The sequence below is a fragment of the Corvus hawaiiensis genome, chromosome 6 (assembly GCF_020740725.1).
Source record: "Corvus hawaiiensis isolate bCorHaw1 chromosome 6, bCorHaw1.pri.cur, whole genome shotgun sequence".
Lineage (NCBI taxonomy): Eukaryota > Metazoa > Chordata > Aves > Passeriformes > Corvidae > Corvus > Corvus hawaiiensis.
The window spans coordinates 18,221,861-18,243,050 of NC_063218.1; the positions used below are offsets into that span (position 1 = coordinate 18,221,861).

Below are 21,190 nucleotides of genomic sequence, written 5' to 3' on the forward strand. Positions count from 1 at the left end.
TGTGAAACAGAACACGTGTATGGATCTCTCCTTTAGACTGTAGCTTTCTGGAATTAGTACTTGTTGGGACATCTGGTAAGGTAGCAGCTATCAGATGAAGGAAACTGAGGTGAAAATTTCTTCAATAGTTCAATATATCCCTGAGATATGACTAGGATTGAGATGCAAAAACCTCCATGCTAAAATGCTAGAAATTGGAAATAAGACTGTTCCTGGGTGTAGTTCTTCATGTGTGGTCAGAAAAACAGCCATTACTTTCTTCCCCTGTTGTTAAAAGGGAGGAAGATTTTTAAACAGGGAGAAATGACAGGCAAGGCCAAGATTCTACAAGAAATCAAAACAGAACTGCAGCTGGTATGAAATATAGCACAAATTTAGGGATATTAGGACCATCTCTTGCAAAAAGCTTGTGCAAGTCATTGTTTATGTTAAATGAACTTCAGTAAGTCATTTGAAAGGCAATGTGCCACAACAAAATGCTCTGAAGAATCATCATAGAATCATAGAATGGCTTGCCTGGAAGGGACCTCAAAGATCATCTAGTTCCAAACCCCCTGCCATGGGCAGGGACAGTTTTCACCAGACCAGGTTGCTCCAAGGCCATCCAACCTGGCCTTGAACACCTCCAGGGATGGGGCATCCACCACTTCTTTGGACAACCTGTGCCAGTGCCTCACCACCCTCATGGCAAAGAGTTTCTTCCCAATATCTAATCTAAACCTACTCTCTCTCTGTTTCAAGCCTTTCCCCCTCGTCCTATCTCTACATCTCTTGTAGAAAGTCCCTCTCCATTTTTCTCACAGGCTCCCTTCACGTACTGGAAGGCCACAATTAGGTTGGCCTTAAGCCTTTTCTTTGCCAGGCTGAACATAGCCAAATCTCTCAGCCTTGCTTCATAGGAGATCTTCTCCATCCCTCTGATCATCTTGAAGACCCTCCTCTGGACTCACTCCAACAGGTCCATGTCCTTCCTGTGCTGGGGACTCCAGAGCTGGATGCAGCACTGCAGGTGGGGTCTCATCAGAGTAGACCAGAGGGGCAGGATCCCCTCCCTCACCCTGCTGCCCACACTGTTTTGGAAGCAGGATAGGATTGGCCTTCTGGGCTGTAAGTGCACACTGCAGGGTCACGTCCAGCCTCTCATCCACTGGCAGCCCCATGAAGGTTATATGGGTTTGGACACTAGTACACTGTCTGGGTGTGCTTTTACCCAATCTGTCATCAACTCTGTTTTTCATCCAGCAACAGATCTTGACTTTACCAAGAAAATAAAACAAAAGAAAAGAATATTTTATCCCCGTATTGAACCTGCAGCAGTTGCTATAGAAATAACATTTCTCAAAATGCTAAATTTATAGTAACAGCTACCTTTGCTCTGGAGACATCATCTTTTATTTTTTCAATTTCTCTCACACCCTGTTAAAAGAAGCTCTGAGTCAGTGCTTCCATCACCAAAATATTAAAAGTTAATTTTGAAAACGGAACAAAAAAGGGATTGACCTATTTTCCCATGGTTTTTTGCACCTCCCACTGTTTAAGCATTTCCATGCCACATTAGTGATGATGTGTGCACTCTGATATTCAGTGAGAGATGCTATAGGACACACACTCTGCTGTACAGGGGCTGGATGCAGGCTGTAGGTGATAAACTGCTGACAATGCCTCTGAGTTGGCAGATACGAGAATCTGACTCTGTCTTGTCCAGCATCTTTGTAATTCACCTGGATCAGACTTTTTGCATATCATTTGATGCAGTCTCTTCCTTAATGTTTTCTGTTTGGTTTTTGTTGTTGTTGTTGGGGTTTTTTCTTCTTTTTTATTGTTTGGGTTTGTTTCTCTTTTCTGAAGTCCCAGTCCAGAACATACTTTATGACTTTCTAGGATATTAAAGGATTTAGGTGAAATAGCTTGGTTACCTTTAACTCATAGCTGAACAGCCAAAATGTCCCTGTGTCAGCTTAGGCTAGCAATTTGTTAGTAACACAGCCATTGTGGTGCAGCAGTAAAGGAAAAACCTTTATGAAAAACACATGCACAATGTGTTTTGCTCTTTCCTCTTATCAGAGCTAGAGCATCACTTACCAGATGCTGCCTTGGATCAGCCCCGTCAGGGACCCTGCAGGTACAGAGGAGTTGGTGGCCTTGGGCAGGGTCAAGCTGCCATCTAGCAGGGCTTGGGGACCAGCAGGAGCTGCTGTCTGAGGCAGAAGGAGAGCCCTGGCAACTGGCAGCAGTGGCCTTTGGGTGCAGCAGCTGCCCCTGCCTCCTCTGAACTCAGAGCCATGCTTCGCTTTCCTTCCCTGCAGCCTTGTTCTGGGCAAGCTGATTTTTTGTTGCTGTGGTCCTGCTAGTCCCAAGCACTCATACTCTCACTCATGTTCTCTATCTCTCTGCTGTATGGAGGTGGGACCAAATGAATAGTTTGGTTTTTTCCCACCTTAGAAAGTAGAGAACTAGACTTGATGATTACACTGATGAAACTGGTAGTTACTATGGGAATTGGCACATGACTAAACTATGGCCCACTGCTTCCTTCTCTACTGGCATTTAATCAAGAGTGGAGACTTGTCACTAGATTTATCAGAATGATTTCAGTGGCGTCATTCTGTGTGAATGGAAACAGGACATGGAATATATTAACTTAATAACTCAAATTCATACTTTGTCATTTTCAGTGGTTCTGCAGTTAGATGTGTTAAACACCAAAAAAAACCCCAAAACCAAAAAACTACAGGCTAGGAAGGTGTCTCTGTCAGCCTATAACCTTGTGAGTCAGGTCTGGCCACACTGACGTTAATAAAGTGAAGCTTATCTGTAGCTACATCAGAACAGAATAATGATCTGCAGGGATGCAGATTGTGGCTGATAGTTAGAGTAGATGATCTTAATGCTATTTTCCAACCTTAATGATTCTAAGATTCTGAAAAGAAACAGATTAAATGATGTCTGGAATTCCACCAGCTGGGTCACCACAGTTCACTGAAAATCCCTCAACTTAGGAAGCTGGGCTATATATTTGCTGGACTTTTGGCAGACAGATTCTGTTTTAAGAGAACTATTGATAGACAAATTCACTCCTGCTGCTATTAAGCTGACAGCAGTATTCTTTGGCACTGACATTTCATACCCTGTGGATCCTAATTAAATTACCATCACAGCCCTTTTAATTATCCATATTCTTGTTATATTGATTTGAAGTGAGATAGGAACTATGGTGACTCACTGAGACCATATTCTAATGTCTGTAGGCATTGCCTGTGAGGAAAATGGAATTTGAATACATGCCATTCTACTTGCCATTAAATAGACGTGTGAATGTCATAAACTCATTTGTGTAAGGAATGTCATTGCTTTGGGAAGAATTCCTGTGGATTTGCATTGGAACAGTTGGCCAGACCTGCTCTTGTGCCTTGCTGAGATGCCATGGGACTGTGGCTTTTCAGTGACGATGCTGCCCAGGCTGCCTGGCTGTCACCCTCAGCTCCTCGCTCACTGCCCCTTGCAGAGCTGCCGGCTCTCACTACTCCCTGACACAGAGGTTAAATTTGACTCAGTTTTGTTGCTTACCTTCAGTTTTCATTATTCTTTAAATTAATTCTTAAATTCTTTAAATTAAAAGCTGAAATAGAATTAACTTTCCAACCTTTATGGTGTGTGAAAGATTTAAAAATGAGCCACTGAGTTCTTTTTTCCATGAAGTTACAGTGAAGTTTGGTTCTGCTTTTATTTCAATGCTGCTGTGAAATTTCACATTCTATTGCAAAATGCATAGGTCAGCACTGGAAAAAATTCATGGTGAAGTAACTTGCACTGCTGCTTGCATAATTCTTCCTTCATAATATATAAGAAGGAACTACAGAAAAAAAAATCAGAAACACAAAGCCACATCAAAACAAAATCCAGTAAATGAAAACAAAAAAGAGAAGGGAATGTAATTTTCTAGAGAGGATGGCAACAGCCAGAATAGTGACTACCCAGAGGATCACAGGACAATTGGGGTTTGAAGGGACCTCAGGAAATCTCAAGTCCAACCTTCTGCTAAAGGGATGGTCAGCTACAAGGCCAGATGTTGCTCAAGCTTTGTTGAGTTGGGTTTTAAAAACCACTGAGGATGGAGCACACAGAATATCTTGGTGCAACCTGCTCCGCTGCTTGTCAGTTCTTCATAGCTCAGAACTTCTTCCGTAAGTCAGCCCTGACCCTTCTTGCTTCAAGTTATACACATGATTTCTTGTCCCTCCTTGTCCCGGTTTCAGCTCAGGTAGAGTTAATTTCCTTTCAGTAGCTGTTACGTTGCTGTGTTTTGAATTCAGAGTGAGAATGGTGTTGATAACACACTGATGTGTTTTGGTTTTGTTAAGGCATGTTTATCCTAAGTAAAGGACTTTTTTCTTGTCTCATGCTCTGCCAGTGAGGATGTTTGCAAAAGAAACGGGAGGGGGCATATCTGGGACAGGTGACCTGAACTGGCCAATGTGATATTCCACACAATAGAATGTCATGCCCAGTATATAATCTAGGGGAAGTTACCCAGAAGGGTGGCTGATCTGGGTTTAGGAAGTGGGCATTGGTCAGTGGGTGGTGAGCAAGTGTGTTGTGCGTCACGTGGATTTTTCCCTTATTATTATCATTATCATTATTATTATAATTTACCATTATTACTACATTTTAAATTTATTTTTGATTATAAACCTGTTCTTATTTCAACCTACAAGTTTTACTTTGATTCTCCTCTCCATTTCACCTGTCTGTGCAGGGACAGAAGGAGGTTGAGCAAGTGGCTGCATGGTGCTTAATTTCCAGCCAGGCTTAAACCACACCACTCCTGCTATGAGCTCTTGTCAACAGCTTGGCTCCATCTTCTCAATACTCTCTTTGCAGGATTGCAAAGCTGCCATTAGGTCCCCCAAAGTCTTCTCTTCTCGAGGCTGAACAAGCCCAGCTTCCACAGCCTGGCAAGTTCCCATTTCAGAAAGTGAAATTAACAGAAAGTACAGACACACACAGCAACTCATGAAAACAGTTAAAACGTTCTTTGCAATGGAGAAATTTTTAATTTACACACAGAGGAATATTCTCATAAGAAATATCTTATTACTTGTGACCACTTTATGCACATCCTCCATATATAATGTCAGACCTAAAAAGGTGCTGAAAAGTGCTGGTCAAAATCTTTCCACAACACAAATTTGCTGGAGGGAGATTTTTTTTTTTTTTTTTTTGATGGAAAGAAAAATTCTTTCCCCATGCAATTAAAAAACCACCATAACCAAATATTTTTCCTGGGAATTGAGCAAAAGTAAAAAAGGTTGTGAGAGGAGAAAAAAGAGACTTTCCATGTTTTAACTCTTTTCAGAGGGCCAGGTGTCTGGGTGGGACAGGGAACTAGGGAGCCAGGCAGCTGTTTCTGGGGCCTGCATATGAACAGGTCCCTGGATTAACAGCTGCACTTCTGATCTGTGCTAACATCAACTCTCAAAATGTGGGTACTTTTGCTTCTATTCTTACTGTTTTTTGGTGCATTCATGTTCAAACACCTGGTTTGTCAGTATTTCTGCCTGGCTTGTTGTTTAATTTTTTAAAACTGGCAGATTGAGAGCCCTGGAACCTCTAGATGAGGCCTCCATGTGCAGTTAAGTAAATGGATGCAAACCTTGCTCTGTTGAGTCTGAAAATGGAACCACACTCCAGATTTCAGTCATATAAGCAACTCTAAAGGCTGGCCCTTTATGCTGTGGAGATGTGAAACCTCACCTTTCTATCCCTCTCTTCCACCCCTGCATGTATAATGAAAAGTTTCATCCAAGTTAAATCACTGGTAGCTGGAATTTTCTTCTCTATAGGCACTTGAAGTAATGAATCTTCAACTGTCTGAAACCCACTACTGGTACTGTAATGAAAATGCATGACATGCAGTTATACATTAGAACATACATTTTTCAAAGAAAACAAAAGCTTAAGGGCAGGTAAGTACCTGTACACAAAAAGTAAACAATTTTAAGAAGTGGCTGATCTCAGGTGTATGCTGAAGAAGAATTTGAGCCTTTAATGAAACACAGGAACCATCATAGCAGCATAAATTACACCACAAAATTATAGAGAAATTTACCACACTCCCTCTGTCTGCTCCTTTGCCAATCAGGACAAAGAGGACTTCAGCCTTCTTCCAGCTAAGTATATTGCAGCAGGCTGGCTAGCAAGCTGCAACAGGAGACAGTTCTGTGGGGGATCCTCAGTAATTCCGTCAGCATGTCACAGCCATCCTTCTTGACTATGTGTTTCGTTGTTGTCATTGATTTATATACCATACCTGATTGAAAGATATGTGTTGATGCTCCATTGATTACATTGACCCTATATGGCTCCAGCTACTGGTTTCACTTAGATTGGTATGTCTGACTTTTGGGGCATTTCCTAGGTACAGACTGGAGAAGAATTTTTCTTTCTTTTTCTTTTAGGTTATCCAATTTTCCTTTGCATGTGCTCATTCAGGAATTTTTGACAGTCTGTGTTACACTGGAAGTTCTGTAGGTGATCAGTGCAGTGCTTTTTGTAGCAGAACTACATAGAGCATGTTCTTTCACTTGGTCTTCCTCACGTTTTCGCAGGCACAAGCAATACCTGAGCAAATTCACTATCTCTGTTCGTGCAGTTTCACTCACAAAGCAGTACAGAATGGGATCCGCAATGCAATTCAAACTTGTTAAGGCCTGTGTGAATCTGTAAACCTTATACATCAACAGCAAAAGGTGTGGGTCAGACATGGAAGGTTCTTTGATGCTGCGAATAAGCAATACAACATGATAAGGAGTGAAGCAAACAATGAAACTAACTGTGATGTTCAAAATAAGTTTCCTCACTTTTTTCTTTTCTTCATCTACTGTGGCTTGGTTATACCTCACTACTTGGTAAATTCTGTGGTAGCAAAATATGATGATTATCAAAGGGACCAAATACCCTGAGCATATCCGGAATAAATTTATGTTTGCCTGCCACCTTTCCAGGGGGTAATTATCATAGCATAACGTATGATTAGTGAAATTGCAAGGATCATTGAATACTTCTTTGTTCACCAATATGACTGAATTAAAGATGCTTTCCAGAAGCCAAACAATTATGCTGACAATCAATGAAAATCTTCTTGTGCGCAAGTACTGGAACTTCAAGGGGTGAACTAATGCCAGGTACCTGTCAATAGAGATGCAAGCAAGGAATGCGGTGCTGGTGTAGAAATTCATATACATAAGGAAGGCAAAAATCTGACAAAGCAAGGCAGAGAGCCTCCAGTCATCTCCATGCCAGGCATAATCAATCCACAGAGGCAGGATCAAAGAGTACAAAAGGTCAGCCAGGGACAGGCTAAAGATGTAGACTGCTAACTCATTCTTTTTCCTCACCTGAATGCAAGATGCATAGAGGGATATGCAGTTGATGGGAATACTGATCATCATCACAATGCTGTACACAAAGGGAAACAAATATTTATCCAGGGTGTGATCATCATGGCACTCAGTGTTGTTGTTCATTGTCCCCCCCAGTAGTATCCTTGAGATAATTCCAGCCTGGGTGCAATAAAATCCCCTGTGTAGTCTGATGGGTTGTCATCTGTTAGTTCTTCAGGACGTGGTTGACAAGATTCCAGCCTTCTGTTACCAAAAAGGAAAAATGTCAGCTATAACATTTCTGTTTGTTTGTATGGGATTCTTGGTGTGTGTCTTTTTTTTTTTTTAGAAGAAAGAAACTGTAGGACATCAGAGGATGTAAACACTCCTGGAGTTAGGAATGCATAGGAAGAGGAACCCAAAATCTAACGTGGTCAAGGCCAGTTAGATGGAAGCTTTACAGCAGAAGCAGGATGAATAGTTAAGACACTTCTTCTGGGGGGGGGGGGGGGGTGTCCTGCAATCCTGGGTCTCTCTTGTGGGAAGTTAAAGGAGATCAGAAAGTGGACCACAAATAAAATAATAGATGTGCACTTTCTATTATTCTGGTTAGCATGGTTTTGGGAATATGAATATGGTAGATTTCTTATCACAAATAACCTCCTCCCCTCTAAGGCAATGGAGAGACAAGGATAGAAATAAAGGGTTCAGGTACTGCTGGATGTTGGGATCTCCTCAGAAGAGGAAAATCTGTGTCTGGTATGTTTCACTATTGCAAATCACTCTTGGCTTCTTTGCATCCTCACATATCCCTGCTTCTTCTCTCCTCCTTTGTATGTGATCCCACAAGAACTTGCCATCAACCGAGCTGTCCCAGCAACACTTACTGCATGTACCAGAAACCCTCATGTGAAACCTGGCAGTCTATTGGGTTCCTGCACGCACATGACAATCTGCTGGGTGTCCCTTTGAATGTATGAGGTGGAGACTCTGAGTACAATTTTTCATTTACACTTCTTCCCTCTAAAAATTGTGGCTGCGATGCATGAGCTTATAAAGTCATTAGCAATTAAACTTTTCTTAGTCACTTCCAGGACTGTGGTTATCAACAGCTTCAACATGAAAATATCAGTAAAATGGCAGCCCTGACTTAAGCAGTGAGACTGGAGGAGTTGCATGCATGAGCCTTAGAAGCACATAGAAGAGCTGACCTTCCAGTAAGAAAGGGTGTACAACTGTAGTTGTGAGACAGATGGTACTCACTGACTGTATCACCGCTCTGACACTCAGCGACTCCCTTCTCTAAAGACCCAATTGTTGCATTCAGGAAATACGAGAATGGAAAATACTGGTTGCAGTCCAGTTATACTGCCAAATATACTAACTGCTTGAAAGACTTCTGTGATAACTTGTCTGTGCTTTGAGCCTGGACTGCCAGCAGAGCAGGTAAAGAGGCTGAAGAAAGCGTAGGCTGCATGATAGCACATCTATAACTGTCCCCACATGGGAAAGAACTTCAATGGAATACAACTCCTGTGCAGAAACTTTTCCATGTGGTAAGAAAAATTTAGCCTTTTATGGGTTTGATGTGTTTCTGGGTTTATCAGAAAACCCAAACAGGATTATTGCCTGTGCTGAGAGGTTATTATATGGATCTCTTGTCCATAAAAACGCCCCTTTCATGATTATTCATAAAAAAAGGGAACAATGACAAAACTAGCCAGAAAGCAAATATTCAATTTTACCTGCCACTGCTTTATTTGATCAAGTTTCCTAACTTACCAGCTAGAGCTAAACTCATTCACAAGCTTGAAAGTCATGGAAAATTCTTGAGGACTTGGTGGTTTGGTCCATTGAGGAACTTCACCAACATGATGACTAATTTTAAAAAAATGCAGCGTCTATATTTAACACAAACATAAGATGTCCGCATTTCAGCTTGGTTTCATAAAACCACACAGTAAATAGGGCATGGCAAGCTTACCAGTATAGATAAGTATCACAAAATAAATATCTAGCTCTGGAAATTAGATCCCAGGGTTTTGTGACCCACTTCTCACCAAAAAGAAATCAAATGTGTGCAGACAGACCAGATGAATCAAAGATAAAATACCTACCTCTTCTCCTAATCACACTTTAGCATCTCTTTATGACAGGTCTCTTCCTGTCTACAAGTGAAATATGCCCTTTCAGAAGCATGTATTAAATGCAGCAAGTGTATGAGGCAGTGTTTGCTAGTCTCATGACGGAGAAACTGGAATTCCTTCTCCCTCCCCCATAAACTCTTTCTCTTTTGTTTGTTAACTTGTATTACAGACTCACCATCCTTATAAGCTCCCAGCTTCTCTCGTGTTACTCTCAACAGCTTCTTTTGTATCCACTCACAGACCAACATGTCAATTTCCTCATGACACCTGTTTTTCTTCAGCTTTCTCATTTTAGCTCATTGTTTCTAAGAGTTTTGCGGTGTTGATCTCACTGATCATAAGGTAAAACACTTGTCCTTATATTGCTGTTGTCTGAATAAACCACGTTCTTTGGGGCAAGACTTTGCCCTTCTGCCATCTGCCTTAAGGAACTAATATCTGAAGGTATAATTGGCTAATGGCAAGCTGGGACACTAAACATGAAATTCAAAGACGTGAGCTGAGACCACATGAAATTTGTCACCTCAGAACATTTGTTCTGCCCTTCATATTCACAGGTCACTGTACCACATTTCTTCTTAACCAGTATGTTCATTAGTTCCTATGAACACAGCCCTGGAGGCTGTGTAGCACTCCCCAAGTAATCCATGTCCGAACTTTGATGACACATGGATGGTACTTACATGAGGACATGCTTTCAGTGATGGTAATAATGAGAAGTGTGTCTTTCTGGCACGTATTGATGACCTATACTAAAGTGTGTCAAAGAGCCAGCAAAGGAAGCTTACCACAATGCATGCTGCAGTTTCTTGCACAGAAATATAAAAGCAGAAAGCACTACTTTGCCCTGCTTACAACACATTTCACTCAGATTGCGCAGGGCCTTAATTCAGAGCAGGTAGTCCATATCACACCTTCTTGCTGAGTTTTCTGATAATTAGGACTTTGTAATGCAGGATGATTTTTCTTACCTGAGTGCATGATCTGAAGCATTCCCAGGTTTTCTCTCCAATACTGAGCACACTTGCTGGTTTTGCCTAGGAGGATGGTATTGCCTTACAGCTATCCTAAAAACAATATTTGATCATTTTCCCCAATGATTGTTATTTTTTTTTCAACTATCAAGGAATTTCAGTTTAATGATACAGTCTAATGGTTTGACTTTCATGGTCCAAACCTACTGTGACTAATTCCATATACCTGTGATTTATTTTATAGAATTGTTTTGGTATCAGATGTTTCAAATAAAAAAATTAAAATTATTAACATTAATTTTTTCTTTTAGACACATTATTCAATTATTATCATAGTTCCTGCCTCTGTCATTTTGCTACAGAAAACCCACTGTACAAGAATTCTGAAGAGTCAGTAAGACATAAAATTTAGACAAATGAACTAGCAAATGTTATGCTTCAAGTAGTTTATGCAAACAAACCTGTAAAAGAACCTTGTGAGAGTTTCTAGGGAAAAGTAGTCATTATATACTTTATTTGTATCAATGCATTTCTACAGCATCTTCTTCAGGTTCAGAGAGAGCTTCATGTGGTCTTTCCATCTATGACATTTTGAAATTCACAAAGTGTAAAGTTAAAACTTTCATAAGCATAAATAAAAAAGGATATTCCATACTCTTATCTGTAAACAACTTTGTAAGGTGAGAAAGGAACAATGCTGTGTGAGCTAGTGCAGTAGCTGCTGTACTGGTGGTACTGTATATCAATCGTAAGATGGAAAGACAGATGGTTTTCCTTTTTGTCTTCAAGGAATTTCAACAAAGTAGATTGCTTTGTGTTCTCAAAATAAGTTCCATTGCCAAGATGATTCCTTCGAGTACAAGGGACATTCCATAGCCAATTCTTTTTATCTAATGAGCAGATCTCAAAACTTAATTCTGAAAAACTTCACAGTTTAGGAGAGTTGAAATACACCTTTCAGAAACGTGGCCTTTTTTGCTTAAAATTAACAGCATTTTTCCTCATGCAACATTAAAGTTTACCCACAGGTCTCCATGAGCAGAGACTCAAACAGGTCTAAAAGAGCTCAGCCTTTTTAACTTGGACTGCTTCATTGAGCATAAACATTGAGTTAATATGAGCAAATACAAAAAAAACTCCAACATGTTTTTTAGGATGTAGGCCATGCAGGCAAGTATTACTTTGCTATATCATTATGTGCATCATGTTTTCCTCTATGCATACAGAAAGATGTACAAAATATTTTCATATACATGATACCTGGCATTCCAAGAAGCTACTTTTACCAGAGCTTATTTTTCTGCTAAGTTTTAAGCATTCTGCATATTCATATAAATAGCACTGGGTATCTTGTTAGTGTCGGAAAATACTGAAGAACACTAATAGAAGAGTTACTGGAACCTTTGGGGAGGCCTGAGGCACTTTTTGCAGTGATGAGACAGCTCAGAATGTTGAAAATTCACCCCCAAATACAGTTCTTCTCCATCTTCCCCCCTTTCATAATCAACAGTATTTTGATTGTGGCAATGCCATTAGAGCAAACAATGAATCAAGCTTTCTTTGCCAATCCTAGGTATGTCTTTCCTAATTCGATCTTTTGATGTCTTTTGCCTTAGTCTCACGTTTTGGTTGTGCTGGGACTGAAATAATCCTTCTCCCAAAGCAATCTTTTCCAGCCCCTTTTGTGTCCCTTCTTTCTATTGTCTGATGTCAGCATCCCATTAGGGACAGCTAGGTTGAAACCTGTCCCAGAATGTAGCTGTGTCCCTGGCTCCTTGGATCCTGAGCACTTACCTTGGCAGCCACGTGTCCCTGTGCAGCGGTTCCTGTTATGCCATTTGCAGTGTAACCCGTGTCTGCTTCTAAGAAAAGTGTCTGCTTCTACTTGATCAGATACAGAAACAGGAAGCTGCTCTTAGATAAACAGGCAGCAGTTCACACATCTCTTGGTTTTGCTTCCTTTTTTTTTTTCTTCTTTCCCCAATTCCTTGTTTATCTAAGCTTGTCCATGAGAAAAAAGATAATATAATTACAAAGATAATGAAAAAAGGATGGAAGCAACCTCGGTAGGTATAGGAATACTTTAGAGACTTTATAGAAGTTTAATTTAAAATATTGCCTAATTATATGAGTGTAGTATATTTACACCCCTTATCTAGGAGACATTACATTCTGCAGAGAAACCACCCAGAGAAATAAAATGCTGTTTTATTTGTGTTTAACTGTGTAAGTTCAAAACATGTATGTTTTTTGTTGACTGAAGGACCTCACTTGCTTTTCCCTACAAGTTTATCACAGAATCAAAAAGAATCCACCTAAGAAGAGCACAAAAATGTATCACGACTTTAGTAGTTTGTAGAAAAACAATTAAGTATTTTCAGAATTTATGAGAAGTTTGTGAATAGTTCTAGTTAACAAAGGATAACAGTATGTTATGCACTGTGACAGGTTACATATTAATGTATTTTTATATAAACTGAATCTGAGGTTGGATGTTGTTTTCATAGGAGTGATTCTTTTAACAGACAATTCTTTCAATTAGACAGGTGAGCACAGTTCTCCTCTCCCCCCGTGATCAAAATAATTTTTTGCGTGTATTTTCTTCTAAATTGTTTGAAACAATATAATTCTGCTTTAAGAAAGTGGGTACAATTTCACTTGAAACGCCCATTTGTTGGGTAACACCAAAACTGTCCATTTTGACGATTCAGATGCTGAGGAGAAATGAAACAAAAAAAATTCAAAAGTTCTAAAATAGGGTCATACTGACTTTCTTGAGAATACCAGGCAGCTCTGTAATATTTAACCACTGGATGCACAGATTTGGTTCCTTTTTTTTCAGTCAGAGCATGACTTTTTCATCCACAGTTTTTTACTGATCTGACTGTTACATGAAGCCTAAATTATCAACTACTTGTGGCCATTCTCAAACTGTTATAAGAGCCCCTTCCAGTTTGGTAAATGGAAGACCACTTGCTTACACAAATCTCTAAAATAAATTTCAGTCACACTCTCTCTCATTTTTATTGAGACAAAATTCATTAGACAAAGACTTGTTTCATCACTTTCCACATGCCTATTCCTAACAAAAATACCAAATAAGAACAGTGTCACGTTTGCTGGTTCTGCTGCTATTTTGTTGAGCATTCCTACAATTTGCTGAAGAAAAAACAGTTATCATTATTAGAAACAGAGAAACATTATTGAAACATTTCTACAGTTCTTTGCTGTGACAATACAAGGACTGAAGATCAACGGAAGCAAGAGAGGAGACAATGCCTCTCATGCATTCTCGAAGAAAAGCTGTATGTAAAAATAAATTCTTAACTGTGCCCACATGCAACAATTTAATTTCTCATGTAAGCAGCACAATTTTCCACAGGTTTTTTGAGATCTGGACATACACAGTATCTCAGATCAGTCATCTTGGAACAGGTGTTCTTAGTGTTCGCTGTGATTAATCAACTATCAATAAAAAAATTAAAAAAAAAAGACCTCAAATAGAAAAGTATTAACAGTGGAAAACAATCTTATCTAGAAAAGAAGCAGAGTAAGTCCTTAGTAAGTTTATTGGCTAAATTCGGGCATACAAAGGGGTCATGAATAAAAGTGTAAAGAAAAAAAGGTTCAACACAAGGTCAAGATTCTTATTGCAGAATAAAAGTTCACAGAGTCACAGTAAAATATCCTTTTCCTTCCACCAAAACAGATTGTGAGAATGTTTTTCTGTACCAACTGAAAAGGGTGGGCACTCAGCACATCACAGGATTGCAAATATGGGTTTTGAAAACTGACAATTTTAGGATCTTATCAGTGAATAAGAGACTGAATTTCACAGCTGAAGCCTTTTACATGGAATAAATTGATGCATTAATCAATGAAACTATAAAAATGAATAAATTAATAATTCATGATTGTTTTGCAAACCTTCCAGGTGTGCAAAACCGTACAGTCTGCTGGAATGAATGTGAAATAGGACCAGGAGCATAATTCTACCTCTGGCACTGACTCACTGTAGCCCTGAGGAAGTCACTCTGTCCTTCTGCATGTCATAATGGTATCATATAGCTCATTTGGGTGTGAGCAGGTTCATTAGTTAATGCTTGATATTGCTGTAAAGTGCAAAATGTTTTGTGAGTGCTTGGTATTGCTATTTAAAAAGAAATAAACAGGAAACGTCAGTCAGGTAATGTCATCACTGAGACATTAGATCAATGACAAGAGTGCCGAGGCTCGAATAACAGCATTCTTCATGTTTAGAAACGTGCAAAACCTGAGCTTTTTCACAGCTCTTACTCGACGCAGGACATCAGCCACTGCATCGCCTCATGCTTCATTCCACCTTTAGGCACATGAAGCATCTCCTCTATGAAATACTGAGGTCAATAGAAAAGACAGTTCCCCATTATGAATTTTTATAGGATAATCAAGCTGATCGCCGATCTCCAGGTTACTTTTCCTCCGAGCCGAATGCTTGCATGAGGCGGAGTCTGAGGGAATACCCCGGCAAACCTCACGGAAATTTTTGGCGTGCGGCTCAGCTGCTCACATTTTGATGCGGCTGCCCTACAGCGTACCCCTGAAGGCGTGAACAGGCTCGTTCCGCCAATCATAACTTAAACCCCGTTTTCAGCATCCCTCTCTGGTGACCTGCTGACGCAGCTGCGGATCTAACTGGCGACCACTGGGATTCCCCAGGAAGGGAGCGGGGCTGCCAGCAACCTCTGCGGGGCAGGGCCTCTGCGGGCCTGGCGCGGGGCCCGGGGCCGCTCCCAGCCTCTGCCCCTGCGGCGATCAAAGGTCCTTCTCACGGGGCGCTGGAATGTGCTCCTTCAAAGCGCCGCTTTGTGCCGACTCGTCAGGGGATTTGGAGGCAGCCTGAGAGCGGCGCAAACCCAGGACACTGGCTGCGAGGTGCAGGGAGGGCCTGGGAATGACGCACTAGGAAACGCCGTTCCTCGCCCGGGACAAGTATCAGAGGCCCCAAAAAGGAGAGGCAGAGGCCCCGAAAAAGAGGGTCAGCTTGACTCAGCCCCTACGCGCGGCTGCTCACGCTACACTGAACGCCATTCCTGTCGCGCTCCCACACAAACCCCTCCTCGCCTCACAGCCATGCAGCTTTCCCACACCCAGGCTGGCCCCGCCATAGCTTCGGTCGCTGCTCAGTGCCCAACTCCGGCATGGCGGCACACGCCGCAGCGGCCTGCCTTGCCCTTTCTCAAAATGGCAACTGCTGCCTTCAGCCGGGCGGGGCTGCCCGTAAAGGCTGAGAGCCTTCCGGACCCCTCCTTTCCCTTGAGCAAGATGGCGGCGCCGGGCGCACCGCCCCGCCCCGGGGCGGGCAGGCGGCGCGCTCACGTGCCGCGCGTTGCCGGGCAGTGCGGAGGCGCGGCAGGGTCAGGGCGGCCGCCGGACGCGGCGGGCGCGGAGCTGGACCGGGATGGGCTGCGCGGCTCTGCTCTGGGGCACGATCCTGCTTGGCTGTAGCTGCGGCCCGGGGCCCCCCAGGGTCGGTGCCGCTCCGCTCTTGGCGGCCACCTACGTGCTGGACGATGCCGACGGGCTGGGCAGGGAGTTCGACGGGATCGGGGCTGTCAGCGGCGGCGGGGTGAGCGGCTCCTCCAGCGCTGCGATGCTGGTATCCTCCTCGGCGCGGCAAGGGACGCCTGGGCTGGGCGTCCCGTCAGTGGGAGCCTGTGGTAGCTTCGGCGGAGCCTGGGCCGGGGGTGTCGCGGAGCGGAGCCCTGAGGACTGACGGGGAGTGGGGACACCCACACGATGTGAGCGGGGCTCGGCGAGCGAGGCCTGGAGGCGCTGAGGGGAGCGGTGCGGCCAGTGGTTCGGCTGCGGGGGTGATGGAGCCGGGCTCCGCTTTGCGCCAGCCCTCCGGCCGCCTGTGCAGTGGCTTTTCGGGGTGCCATGTCCTGGGTGCCGGTGGAGGAGAGCTAAGCCAGGGTGGGTTTTTATGTAGAGGGTCTTAATAGTCCCTGCGTTTTGAAATGCTGGACGAGCCACAGCCGCTCGTTGTCTTTCCTGTGGTCCAGGCAGCAGAGCCGTGAGATTCCCGGAGCTTTTAACCACTCTTCGACCTGCTGAGATGCTTGCTTTGGCCTCCTTCCTCTGTGCCCGCGAGCTCCCCTTGCTTTTGGTGTATGGTGAGCCAAAGCAGGGAGAGTTGAGTGAGAAATAGTGCTGGGTCGGAGCTGCCTTTTGCTTGTCCTAAGGCCGTGTGATCTCTTTCTCTGTTCTCTGGACTCTGTTTGCAGTAAATTCCAGGTAACTGGAGTACAAGGCAGTTGCAACCTGTGAAACCAGAAATGCACAGCTGAAGGCTTAGAAACGAGTTTATGCAGAGGCGTAGCTGAGTTCCAGGTGCTATAATTATTTTTGTGAAAATTATTAGCTCTGTGAAAGGCCTAGCCTGAAAAGCTGGGATGTAGTTAAATCTTTGAAAGTTGTGTTTTCATATTGTCATGTTTTCTGTCCATTTTAGGCCACATCTAGACTCCTGGTGAACTACCAAGAACCTTATCGCTCCCAGATTTTAGATTACCTGTTCAAGGTAAGGTTGGTTTCACTGCTACAATAATGTTTAATTTCATGCAGAATTTCTTAGTGTGTAATGTTGGAACTCCTGTAGTATATTCAGTGCTACTTGAAAGTAGACAAAACTCTCATCTTCTAAAGCATCGACTTTAATGTTGATTGTTATCAGAACCTTAAATTTTAGGTGTTGTTTTTGACAACCAGGATTTTGTTCAGGGCTGTCCCTTCATATTGTTAAGAAAATTCCTTTCATGTTGTCACAATATGTTTTGAAAATATGTTTTTGAGAATGTGTTTAACCATGTATTTGATCATTCATGTGGGCTAAATGAGAAGTTGTTTCTGTGGCTAAAGTGGAGGGTTTAGCTGTTCATAGTGATTGAAGTAAGGGGGTCTAACATAGCATAAAAATGTGCAGACTGCACGTTTGTAACAGCATATCTATTCCAAACTAGTTTCAAGTACAACTGCAGTGACTCTAGAAGGTGTAGGAATGTCATTGGTTTGTAAGCTGTGTTAGTTAGCAGGTGTAACCCGTGGAGTTACCCAACTTAATATATGGTAAGATTATTGCACTGGACATTAATAGCTTGTTTTGCTTTTGGCACTGTAAATTACTCTGCTGGAAGAGGATGTCATGTCACTTTCAAGTAATGTAATCCAGATGGCTGGAGGGGAATAATTTACCATGCAGTTTAAAGAATTAATTTTCAAGGTAGAGTAAGGCATAATGTGTGCCTGGGGAATCAAACCTGATGGTTTTTTTGAGACTACAGCTGTGTGTTACTGAGTGTTCTGAATAGGCATGTGGTAAAAGAAAATCTAGCTGAGAGATCATGATTTTCAAAGAGTTTTTGATGTGTTCTTTTACCAAAACCTCTTAAACTGTCATATCTGGGAGTGGTATACCTTGCCTCATTCTCCTTATCTTTTAGTGTCAGTCAACTTTCATGATGGGAATGGGAGAACAAATGTGTTAGAAGTTTAAAAAATGTCAAAAAGAGAAATGGTAAATTGGACATATTTACTTTGCTGTTAAAAGCAAACAAAAATCCCAAACTTGTAAGCCAAAAGACATGTCATCTATGCAGCATTTTTTAAAAATCAAATTGTGTTCTTATGTCTTAAAACATTTTTTTAGATACCAATATTATGCTAGGGTAATTCCATGGAGGAGGGCAGCTTATTAGTGGTTATTAAAATAATGATTAATTGTAACTTCTGGCTTGAGTAACTCTTAAGCCACTAATGGCTGGAAGAAGTAGAATCACCTGTATGAACTTGAGTTTTATATTTGGCTCCACCAGTCATATGCCAGGGGAGGGGGATAGTGGACTAGACAATTGTTTTCCAGTGTGGTGGGTTCTTGCCTGTCTGCCTGTAGTTAACGGATTATTTATGACCTCTTTCACATGAACAGGGTAACCCTTTACAACAAATAATAAATTATTTACAAAAATACCAACTTAAATAATTTGATTTTAAAAGAAAACAAATTTGACTTCTAATAACATTAAAATACTGCTGTGTTCCTCATATATTCTGTGTTCTACTTTAATAGTGCTTTAGTATTTTTTGAGCATAACCTATTTAAAATCTGCACTGTTGTGGAGAAGGGTTGTCAATGGTGCAAGAGTCAATGAAACTGTTTAAAGATCAGTGTGCTATTTATCCTGCTGGATTTTCTTGAAAATGTATATAATCTCTCATTACATCTGTATGGGTGTTTAAAAAAGTAAGAATATTGCATTTTCAGCATGCTCAGAATTGTACACTTACCTCATTCTTCTTATTAACAGCAGGACTCTGTCTGTTTTTTGTCTCTTTTTTTTCCCCTAGCCAAATTTTGGTGCTTCTTTACATATTCTCAAGGTAGAGATTGGAGGTGATGCACAGTCAACAGGTATGGATTTTGCATGAACAGCATTTAATTTCTTGTTTCAGTGATGCTGTAAATAACATGTGCTGCACAGGGAGCTGAGGCATGGAGATAGTTGTACTGAAATTGCAAAAAAGCATAATGGCTGCTAACTTGTACAAGAGAGATTTACACCAACATTCTGGAAGCAGCTCTCATATCATATGGTTAATAGGTTGCATTCTAGAGCAAATGAGTTCTTTTTTTTCCCCCTGTCGAAGGTTTCTGAATTGTAGAGCATTTCCCCCAACACCAGTTTTGCAATACTAGGTAGTTTATTTCTTAAAAGCACGAAATGCGAGAACATCTGATCAGAAGCAGTTACATTTCTTTGGTTTAATTAGCTGCAACATTTCACTGGAGTGCCATTGGCTGGCAGTAGGCAGTATTTTTTTTCTTCCTGGGAAGAGTTGCAAATGAAAATGTCTTGATGTAACTTGCCTAGCCGACCTACTACTACATTTACATACAGGAGCAACTATTTAGTAACTGTGTGTGACCAAAAGCTGAGAAGCAGAGACTACAGGTGGTATGGTAGGTTTTTTTTTTTTTTTTTTTTTTTTTGGTTTTTTTTTGTTTTTTTTGTATTATTCTCAGATCTGGCTACATCAGGAATAGACTTAAAACCAGTCACAGTTAATAAATAAAGAGCATAGAATCTGGTGTTTTGGCCTTATACATGTATATATGTGTATATGTTTGTATGTATATATGTTTGTGTATATATGCTTGTATGTATATATATATTTGTATATATGCATTTTTATCTCGTAATGTCTGTGTTTTTTATCATTAAATATTGTTTTTCATTCTTGGGTTTACTTCACAAAAGTTAACATGCTGAAAAGTATTACACTGGGTTTAAGAGCTTGGTAATGAATTGCTGGTTGAGGGGGAATGGAGTCATCTTTAGGCATGCACAGACCTCCTCCTCAGACACTCTTACTCCTGGCTAAGGGGAATGTCACATACTTGTGTGATGGCTTTCCAGGTTTTGAAAGGAGAACAATAAGGTGCATGTATCTCAATGCACTAGACTGCAGCTCTTCTTCTGGCCTCAGTGGTGTGATCAGGAATTAATCTGAAATGTAATGTGAAGCCTAAATACGGAATCCTATTGTTCTATGTCCCTGACAAACTTACATATAGGCGTGTGTTAGTAAGGTAGAAAAATCAATCCTGTTTTCTGTGATGAAATATGCTGTTTCAGCAGGCTTCATTTAAAACAAAGTCTCATTAGAAGAGGTCTCCGCATATAATTTAACGTAAGTTGCGTAATTGTTGAAGTCATGTACGCAAGTTATTACTTGACTTTTGTGTGTAATGACTTCCCATGCAACACTGATTCTTTTGCACCTTTTTAGTTTGTTTACCTTTGCCTGAGGAGATTCAATACATAGCATTCAATTCCAAAACCTTTTCTTGCAGTCACAGAACACCATGAAAGTTATAAAGTAGATATTTTACTGTAAAAAAAACAAACCAACCCAACCTCTTTCCTGTAATTGAAAAAAATCGTGGTGGTTCCTTTCTTTTCTCTCCCTGGACTTGCCTTGCACAAAAGAAACAAACTATAACCTTCTTTTGTTTGTTTTGTGGTTTAGAGATAACTTGCTTGTATAATTATTTTTTTTCCTCTTAATCTTAATGCTGTAACTTTCCTAGTGGTTGTTAAGATCAAGAGATGAGACAATAGTGAATATAGATTTAGTGTTATCATTATTAGGGATAAAAAATGCCTAATAGTTAACCACATCTGATGTTAAAAGTAGGCAAAGACCCTTCAAAATAAAAATATGAAAGTCATGCTAAATTAATATGCTAAGAATGAAGGGTGGCAAATCTTGCATTTGCCTCTCACTATTCCTTTTGCTTTGAAATACATACCAAAGAACTTGTGAACCACGTTGGAGATATGTGCTTGCATACTATGGCAATGAACAATACAGCAAACCTTATGGTGTGTAACAGCTTATGACACACAAGATAATTGTGAGCTACCTGTCTCTTTCCTTCCTAGATGGTACTGAACCCTCCCATATGCACTATGAAAATGATGAGAACTACTTCCGGGGCTATGAATGGTGGCTGATGAAAGAAGCTAAAAAGAGGAACCCCAAAATTAAACTGATTGGTAAAGTGCTTTAAAGCTTTTAGATTTAAATGCCTTTTTATTTCCCTGAGTTTTTATTTCCTATCTGACCCTTAATTAACATTTTAAAG

The 21,190-nt window shown here is 41.1% G+C and overlaps 2 protein-coding genes across 6 annotated transcripts in view; one reads left to right on the plus strand and one right to left on the minus strand.

Annotated features, from left to right (window-relative positions):
• Window positions 1-5,031: 5,031 nt before the first annotated feature.
• GPR65 (G protein-coupled receptor 65) lies at window positions 5,032-12,377 on the minus strand. Of its 4 annotated transcripts, none has more exons than XM_048306351.1 (3): window positions 12,298-12,377; window positions 10,501-10,596; window positions 5,032-7,646 (listed from the first exon to the last, which is right to left on the minus strand). In XM_048306351.1, exon 3 carries the CDS (start codon window positions 7,524-7,526, stop codon window positions 6,489-6,491), a length of 1,038 nt encoding a protein of 345 aa, XP_048162308.1. In that variant the 5' UTR covers window positions 7,527-7,646; window positions 10,501-10,596; window positions 12,298-12,377; the 3' UTR covers window positions 5,032-6,488. The 4 variants fall into 4 exon arrangements, with proteins under 4 accessions (XP_048162308.1, XP_048162310.1, XP_048162309.1 ...); XM_048306353.1 differs by having other exon boundaries at window positions 10,501-10,566; window positions 12,298-12,352; XM_048306352.1 differs by lacking the exon at window positions 10,501-10,596 and having other exon boundaries at window positions 12,298-12,375.
• Window positions 12,378-15,870: 3,493 nt separating this feature from the next.
• The window catches only part of GALC (galactosylceramidase), a 32,857-nt gene continuing 27,537 nt past the window's right edge, over window positions 15,871-21,190 (plus strand). For both annotated transcript variants that reach the window (XM_048306350.1, XM_048306349.1), the window contains exons 1-4: window positions 15,871-16,111; window positions 16,997-17,065; window positions 18,889-18,952; window positions 20,988-21,101. In XM_048306350.1, the coding sequence (XP_048162307.1) occupies window positions 15,944-16,111; window positions 16,997-17,065; window positions 18,889-18,952; window positions 20,988-21,101 (415 nt within the window). In that variant the 5' untranslated portion in view covers window positions 15,871-15,943. The remainder of the gene's footprint in view (window positions 16,112-16,996; window positions 17,066-18,888; window positions 18,953-20,987; window positions 21,102-21,190) is intronic.